General features: G+C 35.6%; 1 protein-coding gene across 1 annotated transcript; it reads left to right on the top strand.

Annotated features, from left to right (window-relative positions):
* Positions 1 to 2,838: 2,838 nt before the first annotated feature.
* chp1 (calcineurin-like EF-hand protein 1) lies at positions 2,839 to 18,562 on the top strand. Its single transcript, XM_056250611.1, has 7 exons — positions 2,839 to 3,155; positions 5,592 to 5,664; positions 9,884 to 9,964; positions 10,989 to 11,116; positions 14,965 to 15,026; positions 17,876 to 17,998; positions 18,199 to 18,562. The coding sequence occupies exons 1-7, from the start codon at positions 3,089 to 3,091 to the stop codon at positions 18,250 to 18,252; spliced, it is 588 nt and encodes a 195-aa protein (XP_056106586.1). The 5' UTR covers positions 2,839 to 3,088; the 3' UTR covers positions 18,253 to 18,562.
* Positions 18,563 to 21,836: the final 3,274 nt, after the last annotated feature.

Here is a 21,836-nt window from a genome sequence, read left to right as displayed (position 1 = left end):
AATTGAAATCTCTGAAACCAGAAATCTCTATAAATGACTTTATTATCTAATCATTTTTCAGTAGCCTAATCACACATGACTGTGGTTGGTCCGTCCAACCCACCATCTCTGTGTAACGTAACAAGTACCACGTGACCACTGTCTCACCTGATTTTCTCCCAGCCAGCATCAATATTTATCCAGCTCAGCTGTATGAAAGTATTTATAATTCTAAACCCATTTATTCTCAAATATTTAGTAATAATAATAATAACTCTATCGTGCTACAAGTTATTTGTGCTACGGTTATTTCACCTTTGTCCTCGAATTATATAGCCTAATAATAGAGCTAGCAGTACATTTCTGAAATACCTAACTTGGACACAGTCACTAACAGATCACTCTAAATTGTAATGTAGTCAGACATGCATTTTCTGTAAAGCTGCTTTGAAACTATATGTATTGTGAAAGCGCTATACAAACATATATATTATGATCTTAAAGCTGATTGCTTTGGACATGTGTCGGAAAGCACTGAATGAATAGATCAATAAATTCAAAATATTATTAATAATAAGAATAATAAAAGTGGTTTGTGAGTTATATCTAATTGATTCCAGCTTAGTATTTATGGTTTTTAGACTATTAGACAGTTATATAGCTATCTGATTTATCAAGTGCAAACAAACAAAGCATTACGAATCATTCCTTATTTCTAAGCCAAATTTATGTACAATGAAAAACATATTTGAATGCTACTCAGATTATATAGACATAATACAATAAACCTCACTGATATATAAACAAACAAAAAATACATATATACAGAAATGACAAAATAAGTGGTAAGCAATAAGATAATCAGTGACAAAATAAATAAGACAATAAGTGACATAAGAGAATAAGGTGACAAAAGTGACATTTTTGACATTATGAGTGTCCAGTATTCTTACCTAACACAAACATTAGTGTGTGTGTGTGTGTGTGTTGAACAGTCTTGGGGTAGAAACTCGTTCTGAATCTTGTAGTGCATGTTTGAATAGTCCTGAGCCGTTTGCCGGAGGGCAGAGAAGAGAAAAGTGACTGTGATCGATCATGATGCTCTTTCTCTTCTTGCAGGTGGATTATTTTCTGAGCTGCATGTGTTAACAACCCTTTGTGAGGCTTTCCTTTCCAGTGTGGAGCAACAGCCGTGCCAGGACGCAGTTCACCCTCCCTGTAACAGACTCCACTGCACTCCTGTGAAAGAGCTGAGGTGAAGAGCATCCTGGCTTTATTCAGACGCCTGAAGAAATAAAGGCATTGATGAGCCTTTATAATGATGGATGCTGCGTGCTCAGTCCACGTGAGTTTACATGGACTATGAGGATTATGAGGGTGAATATATAATTTAACTACTTTGGGTTGAGTGGATTTTGCTATTCTTGCTATTATGAAATATTCCAGATGTTTCTTCATTTTATAATTTTGAAATGTTTCACACTTATATTAGACTCTCTGTTATTCTCTTACCTAAAGCTCAGCTACTGACATCATCCTCGTGGAAGTGACATCATTTTTTGTTGGGAAAACAACACCATATTGGCCCTGACAGATCATCACATTGACTGGGAGTTATCTATGTTAAAGTATTGCTCAAACAAGGGGAAGGTGAAGTATCCTTCAAAATGTTCTGTACAGCCGTTTAAATGATTTTTGTATTTGTATATCAGTAGACTGATTTTTTTAAATGTTAAATGAAATGTTTTCATTGTTTTTTTATTTGTAGGTTTGGTGTGATTTGTTTTAATGTAGTTTGTCTTATGTTTGATATTGCAGTATGTTATGTTAAAGCTCTTTGTTCAGGACAGGGCTGAATGAATAAATAAATGTAAAGGAATAATAATAACAATAAAAAGGTTGCTTCTGATTTATATCTATTTTTTTCCAGCTTAGTATTTCCGGTTTATACAACAACATGTGGCCTTTCTTAATTGCAAACAATTGTGGGAACATAATATAATTGCAAACATAATATGAGAGCTTTATAAAACTCTGTATGTGAGTTATATTTATATTTTGTATGTGACAGCAGGTATAACATTTGTGGTAACACTTTATTTAATGTGTCCTTGTCACATGCTACATTTATTTACTATAGTAATAACTATAAATTAGGCAGGCCTAATTACATGCAACTAACCCTAAACCAAACCCTAACCCTAATAAGGACAGTTTATTACTATAACTCAGTACTTAAATGTATAATTACACAAGAGGGACAAATTAAAATAAAGTGTAACTAAATTTGTATATTTGTAACAATAAAGCATAAAAACAGTGTAATGAACAAACCTTCTTGTAAGGCAACTGCCAAGCCTTTTCCAGAGCAATGAACTTTAACTCTTGGTTTCCATCATGTTCTTTCATTCTCTTCTCTCAAGCTATAATTTATAGTTTACTTGTCTGAGCTTGACTATGGCATTTCTGATGCCATTTAATAGGCTAGAGTTTTAAATAATAATAATACTTTATTTAATTTCTTTTTACAACAAAAGCAAATTTATTTTAAGCCACAATGAAGACTATTATAAAGAAACAAACAATCGGTTTAGACTGTTTTAGTCTTTATAATATGGTTTTGTCTTTTGAACGGGTTTCTTTATAACTCTAAAGGTTCTTTTGTGCTGTTCTCATGCTGTGCATGTTGTATTTTCTGACATGGCATCCCCGTTTCATTGTCACTCTACCCGCTTTATTATATTTCTAGGAATTATTTTGCACACGCCTGGCCCTTTAAATCCCGCCCATTGACAGACAACCGCACAGACCAATCAAAACGCGTTATTTCTGCAGCGCACACAAACACCGAATCGGCATTTGCTGACGTCACGAGATCCACTCCGACCTGCCTTTAGCTTAGCCTCTTAAAACTCTTCCTTTTTTCATCTGGATTTGGTTTGTATCGCGCCTAGTCCTGTTGTAATCCAGAGGCAAGCGGGTCATTTCTCCGGATAGACAGTTGCGGAGGCTGACTGCTCATCTGACAGCCTTCTAGAGCCCTGTGTTTAGAGATAACGAGTGATTTTCACGTGTTAGCTCGAGCTGATCTTCAGGAGAAACAGCAGTCATGGGCTCCAGAGCTTCATCTCTACTCAGAGAAGAGGACATTGAAGAAATCAAGAAAGAAACTGGATGTGAGTATTAGTTTTGTGTGGGTTAATAGTGTGTTTTGCTTATATAGACTTGGTTTTAGAGTTCTGATGATGATGACACACGCGTTGATGTAATACAGTGCTATCTGTCTTAAATGGGTAATGTTAGTTGACTTGACATACTTTTAGGAAGTATGCATTTCCTGTGGTGTGACATTTAGCTATACCTTTTAGACCTGCAGTGTGCTGCTAAATGATACATAACTATTATATGATAGAACTATGCTATACTAACTAACTATACTATGATACAACTAGAAAGTCTATAGGAATAGCCTACCTAATATTATATTTTTTAACAAAATAGAAGCTCACAACATGCTATGCTTCAACTACCTGTATAACAAACCTAATTCAACTCAACCTATTAGTAGAGGTCTCACGAGCAGGTTTGAGAACCACTGAAATAAACTGTCTAGGGGACCCCTGCTCCTCTATGGGGCAGATGATCGCGTGTGTGTGTGTGTGCCTGTCTGTTTCATGATATGAGTGGGGTGTGTGTGTGTCTTGAGGGGCAACAGATGAATATCTCTCATTTTCAGAAGCTGCTGGTGTGTTTGTATCAGTACACTGCCTGACAAAAAAAAAGAAAAAAAAAGTTGCTGTTTGGATTTAAATAGGCAAATGCTTAAAGGGATCGTTCACTTAAATTTACATTTACTCACCCTCAAGTTGTTTCAAACCTGTTTGAGATTTTAATTCTTCTGCTGAACACAAAAGAAGATATTTTGAAGAATGTCAGTAACCAGGCAGTTGATGGACCCCATTGACTTCCATAATATTTTTTTTCCTACTATGAAAGTCAATGGGGTCCATCAACTGTCTGGAATGAACAGATCAGGGCTGCGTTTTCCGAAAGCATTGTAAGCCTAAGTTGATCGTTGAGACCACTGGTGGCAATTGTTCTACAATCACCTTAGGCTTATGATGCTTTGGGGAAACACAGCCCTATTCTGCCGACATCTGGATGAAGTTATATCTGGATCAGGCTTTGGTAATCTGCATTGCACTGATGCAAATATTTATTTTTTAATGACACTGTTTACACCTGTCCAGCTGTAATTAGAGGTTTACCAAATGTTATGTGATCGTTGGTGTGAGGCAGTGAGGGCCAGGAAAAGCAGCATTTTCTGATCTCTGCCGTCTCAGTGCTTTGGCCTTCGGCACGGATGAACCACAGGGAGAGACGTACACCCCCACAAGATCTAGAAATAGTCTGAGGATACGGTTTATACCTTACTGGAGCTATATGGGTTTATATGTTAGTCTTTATTTTACAGACCACGCAAACCTAACTCAAAGGGGCTGCAGGCTTTTTAAATGTTTTGAATGGCTGTTAATATTTCATAGTTTCTAATGCCCAGATTTGTGTGAATGTGACCTATTTTATGTGTTTGTAAGCCCAGATTTCACTACATTCCTGTAAAGCCACACAAAGTGCCCTCCTACTTGTTGTTGTCGTTTTTTCCACTCTCTTCCTCTGGTGTCAGAGCCTACAGGGAAGAATCCAGGATTTCACACTGGTTCTCTTTATAAGGTTGAGTTTTAACATGTGCCGCTGTATCCGGTGGGATTTAATTTATCACGTAGGATTGTTCTGTATTCACTTACTTTATTTACTCTAAGCTGTGTGTTGATCAAAGACTGAATTGTTGTGGCAGATGTTCCACTAATGTGGTCGGAAATGGGCTTTACTGTGTTAAAAAAAAAAAGATAAACAACAGTTTAGCCTATTTGTGTAGGGATTTCCAGGAATATACCGTTCCAAAGCTGCTTTATTTATTTTTTGCTAAATGTATTCATTTTGAAGTGAAGGAAACACATCCAATAAGAGTCCGGTATATATATAAACCTCATGAAGTTGGTTTAGATAATGAACAGTGTGTAGAGCTAGAATCAAAACCGTTTTGATTTATGAATTATGGTCCCTTTTTTATATTTTTTTAATGGGTTTGATGACTTAAAAAGCAATGTAGTTGAACAAATGTACAAGCAAAGTTCACTTCAGTGTGTATTTAATCAAAATATATGCAAATTACAAAATATCTATTTATCCTGCAAATAAATGTCTTTTATTTATTTGCAAGATATTGGATATTTTGACATTTTCATGGATATCAGGGTTTCTGTGGGTCTTAAAATTCTTTATTTTTATACAAATAAAGGCCTTAAAAAGGTCTTAAATCAGAGCAGAACATCTTAGGTCTTAAATTTACCTTCATAAAACCTACAGAAACCCTGTAATCCTGTCTAGATTGATCTCAAGTTGTTTATAACTTGCTCATTATATCTTGATAAATCTGTAGTATGTTAGGTCATTCAGATAAGCCTTAAACCAGCACTGTCAATCTGATGATCACATCTGTGACCTGAATGTCCCCTGTCCTTAACCAGACTTCATTTGTGTGTGTGTTACAGTCTCGCACAGTCAGATCACTCGCCTCTACAGCCGCTTTCACAGTCTCGATAAAGGAGAGAACGGAGCGCTCAGGTACGAGACACATGAGTTACATGAGTTGAGTAATAATGAACTTTAACCCTGTGATGTTACAACACCTTTGTCCAATGAGGATGCAGGTATTACACAAGCAGCTCTGTTATATCTGCACACTCGCTTTTAATTTAACATTCACTCCAGCCTCAGGCTCTGTAAGTTAATATGTTAAGGAATGTCTAGCTCAGTGTTTGAGTTTTGACTATGAGTAAAGGGTTTTTCCTATTACATTGTTAAAAATAGGACATTTACTGTACATATTCCTTGTAAAAGAGGGAGCTCAAGGACAGTAATGAAGAAAGCATTTCCTTGTGTGACATTGCCGTTGTCGTTTCCATAATGTCCTACGTGTGTCCTTAGAACTGGAGTGGCCTCTGTACACACCATGATTATTATCAATGAAAGTATGAAGAATATTTAACGCATGCTGTGCATAGTGGTGCTGGTTGTGTTCTGGTAAATATAGCAGTAATAGTACATTTATAGCACAAATTGTCCACAAGTATTGCAGTATGTTTTATTGTTGTGCATTTGACAAATAAACATTACTTAAAAATGAACCGTTTCTAATGAACCCTCTAGTGCTGTTCGGTCGTTTTTGACTGGAAATATTTATGTTTTAGTTTTATTTTTTACTTCATCGGAATGGTACAAAACTTGGTGAAGGTTCGGGAACCTGCTATGTAAACCAAAAAATAAATAAATCATGGATATGATTTTTAAAAAATTAAATGGTCCGGAAAAAAATAGTCACACTTATACTGTTCGCGGTCAAAAAGGACCGCATTGGAAACGAATGGGAAGCGAATTTTATCTAGTGGAAATGTTTGGTAGTGCGCACAAACAAAATCTTACTGAAAAGCAAATTATTTGAGAAATCAACCTCAAATTTGGAACACAGCTTGTTTAGATTTATGGCTTAAATTTTCTCACAGTTTTTGAGTAAAATATGTTTTGGAAAATCTATATTTTATATAAAATTAAAAAAAATTATTGCATTTTTCATAATAATATAAACTCTTTTTTTCACTTTTGATGAACTATTCCATAAATTGAATTTAGTACCATAAAATCCCCTAAAAATACAAAATATTAAATAAAAACAGTATCGAACTAAAATATAGTACATTCATTTCATTGAAATAAAAAATAAAATTCAGTCAGTTTTGACCACCACCAGAAGGTTAAAGTGTAAAGTGTCAAAAATCATAGTCAGATTAAATAAACTGTAAAAAATAAATAAATAAATAAACCAAAGTACACTACCGTTCAAACGTTTGGGGTCAGTAAGATTTTTCTTTTTTGAAAGAAATGCGTACTTTTATTCAGTAAGGATTCTAAGGATAAATTGTATAGAATTGTCAGTAAAGGCATTTATAATGTGTGTTTTTTTTTACTTTCCATCCACCAAAGAGTCCTAAAAAATTGCTTTCAACATTGATAATGATAAATGTTTCTTGAGCAGCAAATCAGCATATTAGAAAGATTTCTGAAGGATCATGTGACACTGAAGACTGGAGTAAAATTCAGCTTTGTTTCACAGGAATAAATTACATTTTAAAATATATTCAAATAGAGAACAGTTATTCCAAATTGTAATAATATTTCACAATATTACTGTTTTTACTGTATTTTTGATCAAATAAATGCAGTCTTGCTGAGCATAAGAGACTTCTTTCAAAAAGCCCCAACCTTTTTGAACAGTGTTGTATAATAAGCCAAATTCAACTTTGAAAACGGACACTTTTGTGAAAGATTTGAATGATTTTTGTGACATGACTTATGAAACGAAACTCATTCTGTTGACCAAATATGCTGAAGTCACAGGTTGTGTTCTTGTTATAATTGTTTGTTTTTAATGACAACATCCTCTGTGGTTTAAAATGATGGTTTCTTCAACAAACATCCTCAGCGATATGGTTAGTATAAAAAAAATCCCGAATGCTGCACGTAACAGTGTTGATGACCTGCTGTATTTGTTGTCACCCCAAACATCCGTCAGACTGAGATTATAGACATGGTCTCTTGTGTTTGAACAATAAATAGCCTCTGAAATCCGGGCGGCAAGGTGTGTGTCCTGTGTGTGTGTGGAGGTCACCGGCACTGCCACTTTCCTTATGCCCGAGAAGGTTACTCCCCGAAATAATCTGTTACTCCCCGAAATAATCTGTTACTAAACTCTTTTTTTACATCATTGTAATAGGATTACGTATCGAATTATGCTGTCTGCACAGTAATCACGTTATAATTACTCGTATCAGCCTTTACTAGATGAACAATAAAAGGATAGTCGTCAAAGTATCCTTTTAACAAGTCCCATTTTCACAGAATCAGGGTTGGGTTGTCCTGAGAAGCACAGCTTTATACACATTACTTTGTCCAATGTCAACTCAAGAGCACAGAGACGTGTGCATGCCGAATAATACTCATTGGCTCAAAGAAACAAGCCTGAAAAGATCAAGCCATATCAAATGTTTCAGCAGATTTACTTTTCACCAGGAAAGAAATGCTTGAAAACAGTCATTGCTATAGCAAATTTGTTTGGTTGTGAATTCAGGTAAGGACGTTTTCACAAGAACAGTCATTTAATGATTAAAAAAAGGATGGTTTCTCATGTTATTACTGGAAAACTTTTTCTTAATACAGTAATGTTACACCGACTCGTTTCCATAGAGGCACATCTGTAAAACCTGAAACTCATTCGAAACGTATTTACACACAACAGTGGTGTGAAGTATTTGAATAAATGAAATTGGTTAATGTATTTAAATATATGTAATTCACTCCAATATTTTTGCAATGAGTAATGCAATTACTTTGCTACATCCGAAAGCTAAATAATGCTGCCTGTCCTCCGAAGGGACAACTGAATTCCAAGTTGGCATCAAGGCAAGTCCAAATCCAATTATAGCTTCACTTCCTGTCTCCTGATATACCTTCAGCTAAATTGATTTTTGAAGGCATCATAAATCTATCCTTTGCTTCTTTTGATATCCCACAATCCTGTGCGTTCCATTCTGTGACAGTTTAGCCAAAGAACGTATATTGACAAGAAGTGAAAGCCAATAGAACGTTCCATTGCAACACCAGCGCCCAGCAGCAGCCCTACGCGTCCGCCATTTTGGGGTGAAAGCGACTCGGCAGTCATATATTATACATATATTTAGGCCAGTGCAGAGGTCATTTTTAGGTTGAAATAATTAGGTGATTATTTTAACTCACAACAGTTAACGTTATAGCAGTTAAAAAGAAGTTGCTACTTAACCAGGCTTTTTCCCATGCCCACATAACTTGAGACAGGGAAGTTCAAGGATTTAATTAATTATATTAGGCCTACTCTCCACATTAAGTGTGACAGGTAAGAATAAAGTGATATCAGTTCATAAAGTTATAAAAACGATAGACCGTTTCCCAGGAGGTACACATAACGTTGCATACAAAAATAAGTTATCAATGAAATAAATGAATTCAGCAAATAAATGTAATTGTACTAAAATGTAAATGTTGGACAATAAATATATAACAGCAATAGAATAGCTTTACAGTAAACAGTTTTTTTGCAGTACTATCTTATATTAATGACCGTTAAAGCAAGACTATGTAAACCAAAAAACACAGCCACTGTCCAAAGTGGCAATTAAAGTTGTTATAGGATAACGGACACAGCAATGCATCATGTTGTACAAGATCATCATGTTTGTAGCATGATCTACGGTATTAAAACGTACAAAATATATTTCAGACCTAGTGGAGTTGGTAACTAATAATAGTAGTAAATGTGTAAAGTTGCATAAAATGGAAATACTCACTAATGCAAGAAAAAACTACCTCAAAAAACTGTTATCTGTGCTGTTGTCCAGTAACTGTCCTATACTCTTTGGTTTAGCTCAAATATAAAGATGTCGTCTGAAAGTTGCAGTTGGTGGTCAGATTTTGTGTAAATGTAATGTTTTTTTGTTTTTTGTGACCAACTTTTTCCACTTCTGATGTCATTTTGAGCGAGAAATTACTAGCGAGAAAAAGTAAGAACATGATCTTATTCAAGCACAGTACTCAAGTTGTACTGAAATTGGTGACCTGTAACTTGTAATTTTTCACTGTAAGGTATCTGTACTTTTAATCAAGTATGGATTTCAGGTTCTCTTTACACCTCTGGCACTGAATAACACCTCATCCTCTCTCTCTCTCTCTATCTCTCTCTCTCTCCCCATCTCAGCCGAGAAGACTTCCAGAGGATTCCTGAGTTGGCCATAAATCCTCTCGGTGATCGGATAATTAATGCCTTCTTCCCAGAGGGGTGAGTAACATCTCAGAAGACATTTGAAATATTAGATCTGTTATTGAACTAGTATAGTGTACTGTATTTTTTTCTGCTTGTACAAAGAACAACAATGTATATAAGTTAAAGAAAACAACAAAACATAAGTAAGTGGAAAAGAAAGATAAAATGGGTAATATTAAAGTGAGAAAAGGGTGTCCATATTTCACTTAAAGTAAAATAAGTTGTTGTTTTTTTGTTGTTGCAATTTGACATTGAATTTAATTATAATTATAATCTGTCCAAAGATTTGGGGTAAGTAAGACTTTTTAATGTTTTTGAAAGAAGTCTTATGTTCAGCAAGGCTGCATTTATTTGATCACAAATAAAGTAAAGACTTTAATACTATATTATTACAATTTAAAATAACTGTTTTCTATTTGAATATATTTTGAAATGTAATTTATTCCTGTGATACAAAGCTGAATTTTCAGCATTATCACTCCAGTCTTCAGTATTCTACTTAATATTTTTGTGGAAACCAACGTTTTTATGGATACTTTAAAGAAATGAAAGTTAATATATCATTTTTTTCTCTTGTTTGGCTTTGGGGGAAATTCTTGACCAGTTTCATCACATTCGTCTAGATTTCTCAGAGGATATAGTTTCCATATAAGTTTATCAGTGTTTGTTTGTGTGAGTTTGTGGCTGAGATTATGTTACTGTATGATACAACATGTTTAGTAACAGCTTCAAACTGTGTCATTACTCTCTCAAAACACACAGCATGTGGGTGGTGTCACATGGGTTGTTGGTTTCTTCATGGTTTATTTGGTTTCGAGTGTTTGCTTCTTACTGTGGACTCAAATTTCTTGAAGCATGAAGAAACTTTCTTGTGGTTATGTCTGTAAAAAACATTGTAAAGCACGAGTCTAAATTAGGACAACAGTTTTTATAGCATCAGGGATTTTGTCTGGAGCGACGTCTGGGCCTATAGAGATTCAGATATCAGTTGCAGTTGTTTTAAAGTTGTGTATTTCTCTCTCTCTCTCATGTGTCTCAGTGAGGATCAGGTGAACTTTAGAGGCTTCATGAGGACTCTGGCTCACTTCCGTCCTGTGGAGGACAATGAGAAGAACAAAGTCCTGACACCTGGAGAGCCGCTCAACAGCAGGACCAACAAACTCCTCTGTAAGTTCAACCCAAACATCTCTCATATCGATCAGAGAAAGCATCTTGGAAAGCTATTTGCTGGAAGGACCTTGTGAAGTAATCCCAGAAGGTGCTCTTTGGTTGGGTTTCAAACATACACCATAGAAAAGAGTCCAAGGCACTTCTTCCGGTACAAAAAAAAGTTAAATGACCTTTATTTACATCATGGCTAATCACAATAGAACATTAAAAATAGTTATAAAAATAGTTGAAAAAAAAAAGAAAAAAAAAACCATTGCAGAGGGACCTATCATATTGTTAACCAGTACAAAGTATAATGACATGCATCAATTAAGAAAAGAGAGAGAAAAAATAATAATAGTAATTTATAGAAGAATGGAGTTAAATATAATTCAGAAAAATCCAAACTTTTACAATCCTTTGTAAAAGTCTTTGTAATCTATCACCCTTTCTAATCCATTCACTTGCTGCGTCTGAAATCACATATTATATAGTAGGTAGTGCTGGGCAACGATTAAAAATTTTAATCGCGATTAATCGCATGATTTTCTTGCGATTAATCGCGATTAATCGCATTGTTACGCGCAAACTTTAATATTGAATTCCAAAGTAGTGTATTACTCACTTTTGATTTAAATGTACTGCTATATACACAAAAGTGTAACAACATGTGGTTTGCAAAAACTTTAAACAAATAAGGTGCTTTATACCAGCAGTATTCCCTTTACACAGCAATAAAATATTTATTGTAAATCTCAACTTAAACATTAATGTAATCAAATCAAATATTAAAACAAAGCTATTTGCCACTGCCAGGGCATTACCTTTTATCTAGCTTGTTAAAACGAGTCCAGTTTTCTTGGGTTTTTTCTTAACAGGTATCAACAGGTGTCTTTTAGCAGCAGAAACAGTCTATGTATAGTCAGAGGTCATGAGATTTAAGTCGACCAACGTTACTTCTCTGATAGTAGCAGTTTGGTCATGCCATGGTTTCCCACGTACACTAAGATTGCATTAAACAGAGGTAAAGCCCAATTTATACTTCTGCGTCGAGCTTACGTCGTACCCTGACGTGCACCTCTCCAAAAATTTAACAACGCGTCAATTCTACGCGTACCGCAAGCGCTGTGATTGCTAGAACCGCTCCACGGGTTTCACATGCTCCCTCTGCATGTGTAATTGCGCGTCAACGCGGACAACGACGCAGAAGTAAAACCAACCAACGCGTAAAGGCCAATTTATACTTCTGCGTCGAGTGTTTTTGTTTTTTTTAACAGTTTCGCTGTACTTAGAATTTAAAAATGGCGGCCGGTGCAGAAGAACACGCCGGAAATACATAGGAGGAAACGCGATGCTCCCAAGCCGACCAATCACAGATCTTGCGGTCCGCGTCGTCGCGACGTGTAGTTACATTTTTGAGGAGGTGCGCGTCAGGTTACGGCGAAGGGTACGGCGTATGGTACGCGTCTGTGCGTATGCTACGCCGTACCTACTGCGCGCACCCGACGCAGAAGTATAAATTGGCCTTAACAGAAGTATAAATCAGCCTTTTAGAGTGAGGGGAATTGGTCGAGCACAGGTGCAGCGACAAGCGGATGCGTTCTGTGAAACTGTTGCGGTCATGCTCGCCTCACGCACGCGCCCGCGCCCGCCCGTTGCCGAAGTTGAATTGTCTAAAAGGACTTTGATTGTCTATAACTTTTTGTACACGACGCGCAGTACAAATCATTGGAAGAGAGACTGATCCTCGGCTCGCTGTTTGTGAGTTTCCAATATTTAAATAGTTATCAGGACATCAACAGAAGGGAATTCACATTGCAGAGCATCCCCGCTAAACTACACGCATGCAGGCACATCAGGTAAAGTTATGTATAATTTTAATTTAAGTTAAAAAGACTACAGCTGCGTAGCGCACAGAAGCCGTTGCCATGGTTACTATCCATAGAGCGCCTGTCATTCACTCGCGGAGCGCTGTCTCCCTTTCTGTTCCCCTGAGAGAACCTGCCAAAGCCTCTCCACTGCTTGTTTGGGTGGGTTATTTGCTGGCTGACCAACATCCCACCCCTCCTGTGATCATGGTTTGACTGTAGGCCTATGTCCTATTCAGAGCCAGTGTGCAACGGACTTTCAAAATAAAAAAATAAAAAAACTGCGTTAACGTGCGATAAAAAAATTGTCGCCATTAATTAATAAATGCGTTAACGCGATAATAACGCGTTAACTTGCCCAGCCCTAATAGTAGGTAATACATTTGGTTTGAAACTAACTTTGCGACCATTAAAAATGTACTTTCTATATAGTATGAATGAGTGTAGAATGAATGAAATTCGGACGTACTATATCCACTGTTGTCACTGTCATGTGACATACCAGCGTCAGTTCACTTCCATTAACAAATCTTTTCCCGTGGCCTCATGGGATACTAAAGTGTCCATCGAATGCACACTTCAGAATCTCAGCAGGAGTAGTAGGTCATCCGGGGACTTTTTGGGTGTTTTATGAATGCTTTGAATTTGGATATACTACTCTGCTCACATACTGTTTTTCACCCACTATATAGTATATATATATATATATATATATATATATAGACTAGTACAGTCTACGCTTAGTCTGGCCCACATAAAAACAATTACAAGGACATTGAAGCCTATAGATCACATATGTACTTTTAAAATTAATAAATGATCTAATTGGATACATTTTCTTCATGCAAACATCTACAAATTATTTGGATTGAATTACATTATCACAGTGATTGCAACGTCTACACTTAAACATTCCTTGTATTTCTCCGTCCAACTACGTTGTCTGTTTCATAGCAGGCAAGTCATTTCTTGTAAAGGCTAATGTCTTTAATCCTGGGAGCATTTTTATAGCTCACTATTGGAGGTCCCTATATAATTTTAAAGATTATGTTACAAAAAAATATATATTTTAAATAAATGTTGTTCTATTGAACTGTTTATTCATCAAATATTCCTGAAAATAAAGTATCAGGGTTTCCACAAAAATATTAAGCAGCACAACTATGTGATAATAATTAGAAAAGTTTATAATAATCAGAAAAGTTTCTTGACCAGCAAATCTTTTGTGACACTAAAGACTGGAGTAATGATGCTGAAAATTCAGCTTTGCATCACAGGAATAAAATTACATTTTAAAATATACTAAAATAGAAAACCCTTATTTAAAATTGTAATAATATTTCACAATATTTACCAATTTTACTGTATTTTTTTATCAAATAAATGCAGTCTTGGTGAGCATGAGATAAAAATCTTACCGACTCCAAACTTCAGAACGGTAGTGTATATATAATTTTGCCTCCATGTTTATAATTTTGCAGGGCCTCCATGAACATTTGTAAATGCTTTGAGTGAAATACTGTACACAAATAGCAGAATAAATTCATTGAAATGGCCAGTTTTAACTGATTCACAAAAATAAATGGAACAACATCTCCAACGCTATTTTTGCTGTAAGGTTTAAAAAGTCACAACATAAGGAATGATCATCTAATGCCCTTTTAGATACTTAATATAAAACTTGAATAAAAGACACATTAAAATTAGTTTTAGAAAATACAAATTCAGACCTGAACAATCAGTTTCTTCAAAGCTTTTATAAACAGGCAAAATGTCATTTCCCGAAAGAAAACGAAGGGCTTGCCTTGAACTGATCCTGTTCTTAAACCTAATTACTGTTTTTAATGATTCTGTGAAACCTGCTTTAGTTCACAGCTACTCTTTATTTCAGCTCAGGAAAGACATTCTCTGCCACCAGCTCTTGCAGTGTGTTCATGACCATAGTGTTGCGGTTTAAAGCTTTTCATAATAATTCGATTTTCTCTTATTTCTCCACAGTCGCTTTCCGGTTATACGACCTCGACAGAGATGACAAGATTTCTAGAGACGAGCTGCTACAGGTAAGAGAATCGTGCTTGATGACGGACAACAGAAAGCCTCTGCACTCGACACAAAAGAACGTTCTGTACCGTCTGAACAATGAAGCTCTGACTCACATGCCCTTGCCACCTGAAACCAGCTATTCGTATTCGTGGGAGACACTCTGTTAGACAGGGAAAACTCTTAGTCATTCCAGCTGGATTTCAAAAGGTCATTCAGGAGCACAGTGGTGGAATGTAACGAAGTACAAATACTTTGTTACTTTACTTAAGTAAATTTTACACGTATCTGTACTTTACTTAAGTAGAATCAATAGTGCATACTTTTTACTTTTACTTCGTTACATTTTGCAGCAATTATTATACTTTCTACTCCACTACATTTCTACAACGTTCTGTTACATTTTCGTTACATTTTCTGATCAGTTTTTCCCCTGCCAAAACGTCATCCTGACCGTCCGTTCATCGCACGTTTCTGTCTCACCAGTGAAGTTTGGTTGCCATAGATAAATCAACCCGGTCACACTAAATGCGTCTCTATAACACGCAGTGTGTTTATCGTGCAATTTATACGCGGAAATTAGTTTTTACATGCATAGGAAACGCATTGGTAGGTTTCATAGACAGTAAAAGAAAGGTAGGTTTAGTAGTGATGTGGTTTGCAAAAACTTTAAACAAATAAGGTGCTTTATACCAGCAGTATTCCCTTTACACGTACACTTTTACACTTTTTCGTACTTTTTACTTTTTACTTAAGTAGGGTTGTCATTGTGGTACTTCTACTTTTACTAAAGTAAATATGTCTCTGGTTTTTTGTACTTTTACTTAAGTACTGAGATTCAGTACTTCCTCCACCACTGCAGGAGCAATTTAGGGGACTTCTGGGAAATATTTGTTTTACTATCAAAGATGAAAAAGAAAACCGATATAAATGTTTGTTATTTGTCTACTGTTATATTTTGCATAAATGCATAAAACTTAGTGTAATCAATGAACACTTTAATGTTAATTTAGCTACAAAATGCTTAATTATCATTAGCATGTGTAATCTTCCACAAGGGAATATTTATTTATTCATTCATTTATTTAAATCATTTTATTTTTTAAACCTTCACTATATTTTAGTTTATTTGGTTGCATAGTTTATCATAACTTTTTCCACTCTCAGACCATTAGAATTCACCCTTCGCCGGGAGTTTGATTGATTGACAGACAATCTTAACGCCGAATCCGCCATTTTGTCCGACAAACAAACCAGACAGGAAAGTTAGTTTATTAACGTTGGTGGACTTGAACTTGAAAAATGGCGTGCATTGACTTTTTTCCGCAGTTGAAACTACATACCTTCTTATGTTCATTTATGTTTATTTGGTGCTATAACTAGTAGGAAGAGGTGATCGGTTCACGTGCCGCTTGAACTGAGGCGCTACAGCAATCTGTCACTACACATTTAAGAGATAGTTCACCCAAAAATGAAAATTCTGTCATTGACTACCCTCATTACTCTAAACCTGTATGACTTTCATTCATCTTCGAAACACAAATGAAGATGTTTTTGATGAAATCTGAGAGCTTTCTGTCCCTCCATTGACAGCTACGCAACTGAAACTTTGACTTCACTTTGAAAGTTCATAAAGAGATCGTAAAACTAATCCATATGAATTGAGGTTTATTCCAAATTTTTCTGAAGAGACACGATCACTTAATATGATGAACAGATTGAATTTGGCCTTTATTCACGTATAGACATTAATCAACTCGCTCATCAGCTTTGGTAAACTGAAGCGCAAGCATGTTCTCTTGACGTGTGAGAACCAATGAGGTTCGTTCTTGTGTTACGCATCACATTTGAGCGTCAGCAAGAACCAATGAGTGCTCACGCCTTCTGAGCTTCTGTTCATGTTTGCTGATCAGTGGATGCACAAAGCTACAAATAAACAGTTATTGTAAAAAATATATATAATAATATAATCAGGGTTCCCACGGGTCCTTGAAATCATTGAAAGTTTGTGAATCTGAAAAACAAAATTCAAGGCCCTGGAAAGTTGATTTGAAAATAGATACAGGTCCTTGAAAGTGCTTGAATTTATTTTGTGCAAGAGCTTTTCCGGTCCGCTAATGTGTTATTTCGCCAACACTTCGAGACACTTGAATACTAGCTTGCTTGATTTACGCCAGTTACTCGCATTTACACATTACGTTAAGTGCTTCCCGCGTGAGGTACTTTGTGTACGTTGCCATGACGTTCACGCGCGCACGAAACTACTACGATGGTACCTCACCGTTTCACAGATACACCGTGAAACATTGCAAAAATAGGCTGAAACCACTGAAACGTGATGCCTGGAAAATGCAAGTTTCAAGATATTTGGATATGTGAATATATATATATATATATATATATATATATATATGAAAATATATAATGGATTTGATCTACACTATATTGTCCCCACATTAAGTCCTTGAATTTGAGGGTATTGGACCTGGAAAGTCCTTAAAGGTCCTTGAATTTGAAGTTAACCAAGGTGTGGGAACCATAATATAAATAGTATCCATCCTACTTGTATTGTTTTAATGTAACTGGTGGGCCAACACTGAACAGGCATGGAAATGTATTGTATTTTAATTATTCCGGTTTCTGACATTAGAAATCCAAGGGTTTCAGTATGAACCTTTTTTTGCAGCTTAGTTTCAGTAGATGGTCTTTTTTTAAACCTCAGGAGATCACATCAAATTATATTCATCACGAAATAAGCCATTTGAAAAAAAAGTGAATGCATAAAGAATTGCAGTCTGCTTTTCAGCCTCTAGAGTACACTGCATAACAATGTAAAAACCAAATAAGACTGAAACTTTTTTCCCCCCAGGTGCTGAGAATGATGGTTGGAGTGAATATTTCTGATGAGCAACTTGGAAGCATTGCAGACAGAACCATCCAGGAGGCGGACACTAATGGAGACATGTGTATCTCATTCAATGAGTTCACCAAGGTAATTCCTGGAAAAGGGATTAGAATTCAAACTATGTGTGCCCCACCCACAGGGATAGTTCACCCCAGAGTTTTATTTTGTGTTTCACGGGAGATAGAAAGCAATACAGGATCGGAATGACATGGAGGGGATTTTAAATAATGCCAAATTTTGTTTTTGGGTGAACTATTTCTTTTAAAATGCCTCTTTTTGTTCCTCAGGTGTTGGAAAAAGTGGACGTCGAACAAAAGATGAGCATCCGTTTCCTTCACTAAAGACCAAACGTGTTCTGAACTCTTGAGTGGAGATGATGCCTATCAATATAGATAAGACATGCCCCCGATTCTTCTTTCTGTGGGACGATGCGTGCTTGATAAACATAATTGCGTTACTTTAGTTCCAATCGCCTGTCACTCTTGGGTTGCACTAGACGGATGGCGTGTCCTGGTGCCTTCACTGTTCTCAAAAGTCACTGCGCCTTTTCTCTTGTGTATTCAAATGAAATTTATTCCAGATGGTGAAATAACTTTCCAGATGGGGATTATTGATATTGACATTGATGGATGCTTTTCATCACCATCGTAAAAGGCTTCTGTAAATAAAGAAATGAGTTTATGAGGTTTTACGTAAGAAACTTTCCTTCACGCCCATGAAATGACATTTAGCTAAATGATTTTCACTTGCAGTGAGAAATACCTCACAATTAAACATTTTTCCTAGTAAAGGTAGATGTGGATAATGTTTTTTTAGTCGTGATGGATGATTACCGCAAGTCAGCACGTAATGGGGAGTGAAATAGCTGAATTCCTCATTTACCTCTTTTTTGGTCTTGAAATACCTAATAAGGAAATAATCAGGTCAGTTGAGTATTTATATCCGTGAGTGATTCTGTGCTAGTTCTTATTAAATCGCATGCCTGCATAGTTAGATCTCGAAGTTCATTTTTAAATAGGAAAAGTGTGTAATTTCTGTCTCACTTCGGTACCAAACGAAACCGAGATCGTTTTGTGTAAGCCACCGAAATTTAAACAAGGCCGTAACCATGCCTTGTACTTTGCGGGGGGACCTTTTTTTTTTGTGGTCTTTTTATTTAAATTAATTAAATGATTAAAAGAGATTTAAAGGAATAAAGAAATATTTGTAGGTGTGAACTAATCAAATAAACCTATTAGCAAATTATGTTTTATTTTTAAATATGCACACATGCAATCGTATTCGTATCGCTAATGTTGAAAACGCTAAATGTTTCTGGTCTCGTCACTTTCAGTTATGCATGAATAACGTACATGATACCATGTTTTATTTCGAAACGGCAAAACTTGATAAAGTTCCGAAGTTTGCTTCACTGGATATTACTGTGGGTCGTTTAACATTTCTGTCGTGAAACAATTGTCAAATATTATATGATTAGCTACTTACATCTTACCATACACTCTCACCATTAAAGCTAAAAGCATTGTGTTTGATTTCTCACTCGTCTTCAGTGAACAGTAAACCCTGCCGCCTTTGATTTGATTGGCCATCTCAATCATTCTAACAGTGATGAGCAGATCAGACTAAGTATATAACTTTTCTTAGTCTGACTTTTCGTCAGCTGAACAATCGGTATGTTAAACAACAGTACAATCCATTGAGCGCACTGTAATTCTATCCATCACAGCATCGTTTTCATTCCTGTCAAAAAATGAAATATGGCGCTACCTGTCTGTTAAACAGCATGTAATGCGCACCAAAGTCTGTGTTAGAATGTGAAATTGTGCAACTTGTTGAGGAAATTATGTTTTACTTTTCTTAGTGATCAATTAGATTTTAGATCAATTTAGAGTGATCAAATTGCAATTTTCACCTTCCAGATAATAAAACAGCCACAAAAAATCAGCTAGATTTGCTTTTGAAGAATGGAGTCGAATTATAGACCATACAATAATAGAGATGTGCATGGGCTCTTTACATTTTAGACCAGTATACATCTTAGCAACATGGAAAAAGACACTTAGAGCTGTTTAACAACCTCATAGAAACACCTTGGCACCCGCCAACAATGCCTTAGCATCAAGTTTTGCACAGTCCAACTTCTGAAAGTGTTCAAATCTAGTGATTTTTTGCAATACTGTTTAGTCGTGCAGAATTTACTCACTTCACCTTCAAGCTTGGTCAAGTCAATATAAATGAAACTAAACTGTGTGTGTGTGTGTGTTGTGACGCATGTTCTCAGAACTGTCATGCATCATTATTTATAAGAAGTGTACTCTGAGCCAAAGCGTCGCTCCCTTACTACATCACTGTGCTGTTAACTACCAATCTTTTAAACCGCTGACCGAACGCTTGCGTTGATCAGGGTGAGAACAACAGTCTGTTGCATTTTAATGCTTGTCTTTGCTAAATGTATGAACAAAATCAAACACTGATTATTTAATTATCAATGCTACGATTAAATCCATGTATAGTATCGCTCACAGGTACTTGAAGTTCTGCTGCGCTTCTTGCAGTTTGTTTCTTGCTTTATGTAAAGATTCTTAAATAAGCTTGAGTTGGACTTGGAAAGGTTTTCCAGAGCTTTTCAAGAGAACAAAAATGAAATGAAATCATTCAATGTGCTGTAATAATTATGATGTACATTTAAGATGTGGACTCTAAATAAAAAAAAGTGCCATGATTCCCTGGTGTTTAGTGATGTAACTGGTGTGGTTCGGTCTGTAGTGCTTCAGACATTTTTTGCAATGACACATTTCACAATACTTGGGTTACTTTTTCTAAACTCTTCACACAGTGAGCACAACATCAGTATATGCAGAGGTGTGAAGTCCTCCTCAGTATTGTTCCAATCACCTGGATTTGCTAATTAGCACAGGAGAGAGAACTAATTTGTGAAATCAGCTGGCTGAGTTCATGGGTGGAATAAATATATGGCAGGACGTTTACTTTCTGACCCATGGACTTTACAGTATGTGTGGGCTTAACTATGGATTATTATCATTGCTTTGGCACAAAATGCATTCAATGATGACATCTTTCAAATTACGTGAATAGATTTCCACTGAAACTCTATGTATCAGGCCAATTCGCACGTTTACATACTCTTTTCAAAACTGTTGAACATGTAATGGGTGACACCCTTTGACACAGTCTATAGTGACACCACCTTTTTTTAATCCAGTTTTAAGGACCATCAAGATCAATACTTCCAATATGACATGAATCATAAAAATAGATTAATTTAATAAAATCATGTGTATAAAATGGGCAATTATAGCTATTTATTAGAAAGCTGACATCATTCAGAATATCATTGAAATATCACATGAATTTAAAATAAGGACAATATACTTTTGTCTTTTAATTATTGTGGGTTCATAAAATATTATAATTTATAATTAGTACACTGATGTTTTTGTGGCTTTTTTTTTTTTACTCATTTAAACTCGTTATTCATTCTCAATTCATAGAATGAATATGTAAGGATTATTTAAATCAATTTGATGGAATTTTACTATACAATTGAAATGTGTCAATCTTAAAGGCTTAACCTTTTTGTGTGTGTGATAGTGATGAGGTTCTCCGGTCAAACTGACTCTAGCTGGTTTTAAAACAATTAAAAAAGGCAGAAAGTCTTAAATTCATAAAGTCATGGCATTAAATGTATTGCTATATATATATCCTTCTTGAGTATTTTGTCCTGTTTTTCAATACAGATATCTAAACATCTTTAAGACACATTTACTTGAGATGCAAATGTAAAATGTCTTGAAAGTCTTGAAAAAATTTAACAAAATGTTTTTTATTTTATTTTTACATTTTCTAATTGTAATTATATTTTCATTTAATAAACTGAATATACTGTATACAGTAATTGCAACTT

The sequence above is a fragment of the Rhinichthys klamathensis genome, unplaced genomic scaffold (genome assembly GCF_029890125.1).
Source record: "Rhinichthys klamathensis goyatoka isolate OS25496 unplaced genomic scaffold, OSU_Roscu_1.1 h1tg000072l_1, whole genome shotgun sequence".
NCBI lineage: Eukaryota > Metazoa > Chordata > Actinopteri > Cypriniformes > Leuciscidae > Rhinichthys > Rhinichthys klamathensis.
The sequence above is the reverse complement of the archived record's forward strand: the minus strand, read 5'-3'. Positions and strand labels throughout refer to the sequence as shown.

Bases quoted from the DNA above. Each gene is read 5' to 3' on its own strand.
- chp1 (XM_056250611.1), top strand. From the start codon at position 3,089: ATGGGCTCCAGAGCTTCATCTCTACTCAGAGAAGAGGACATTGAAGAA. The intron at 9,965-10,988 runs GTGAGTAACATC...CATGTGTCTCAG, and splicing joins AATGCCTTCTTCCCAGAGGG to TGAGGATCAGGTGAACTTTA. The intron at 15,027-17,875 runs GTAAGAGAATCG...TTTTCCCCCCAG, and splicing joins CTAGAGACGAGCTGCTACAG to GTGCTGAGAATGATGGTTGG.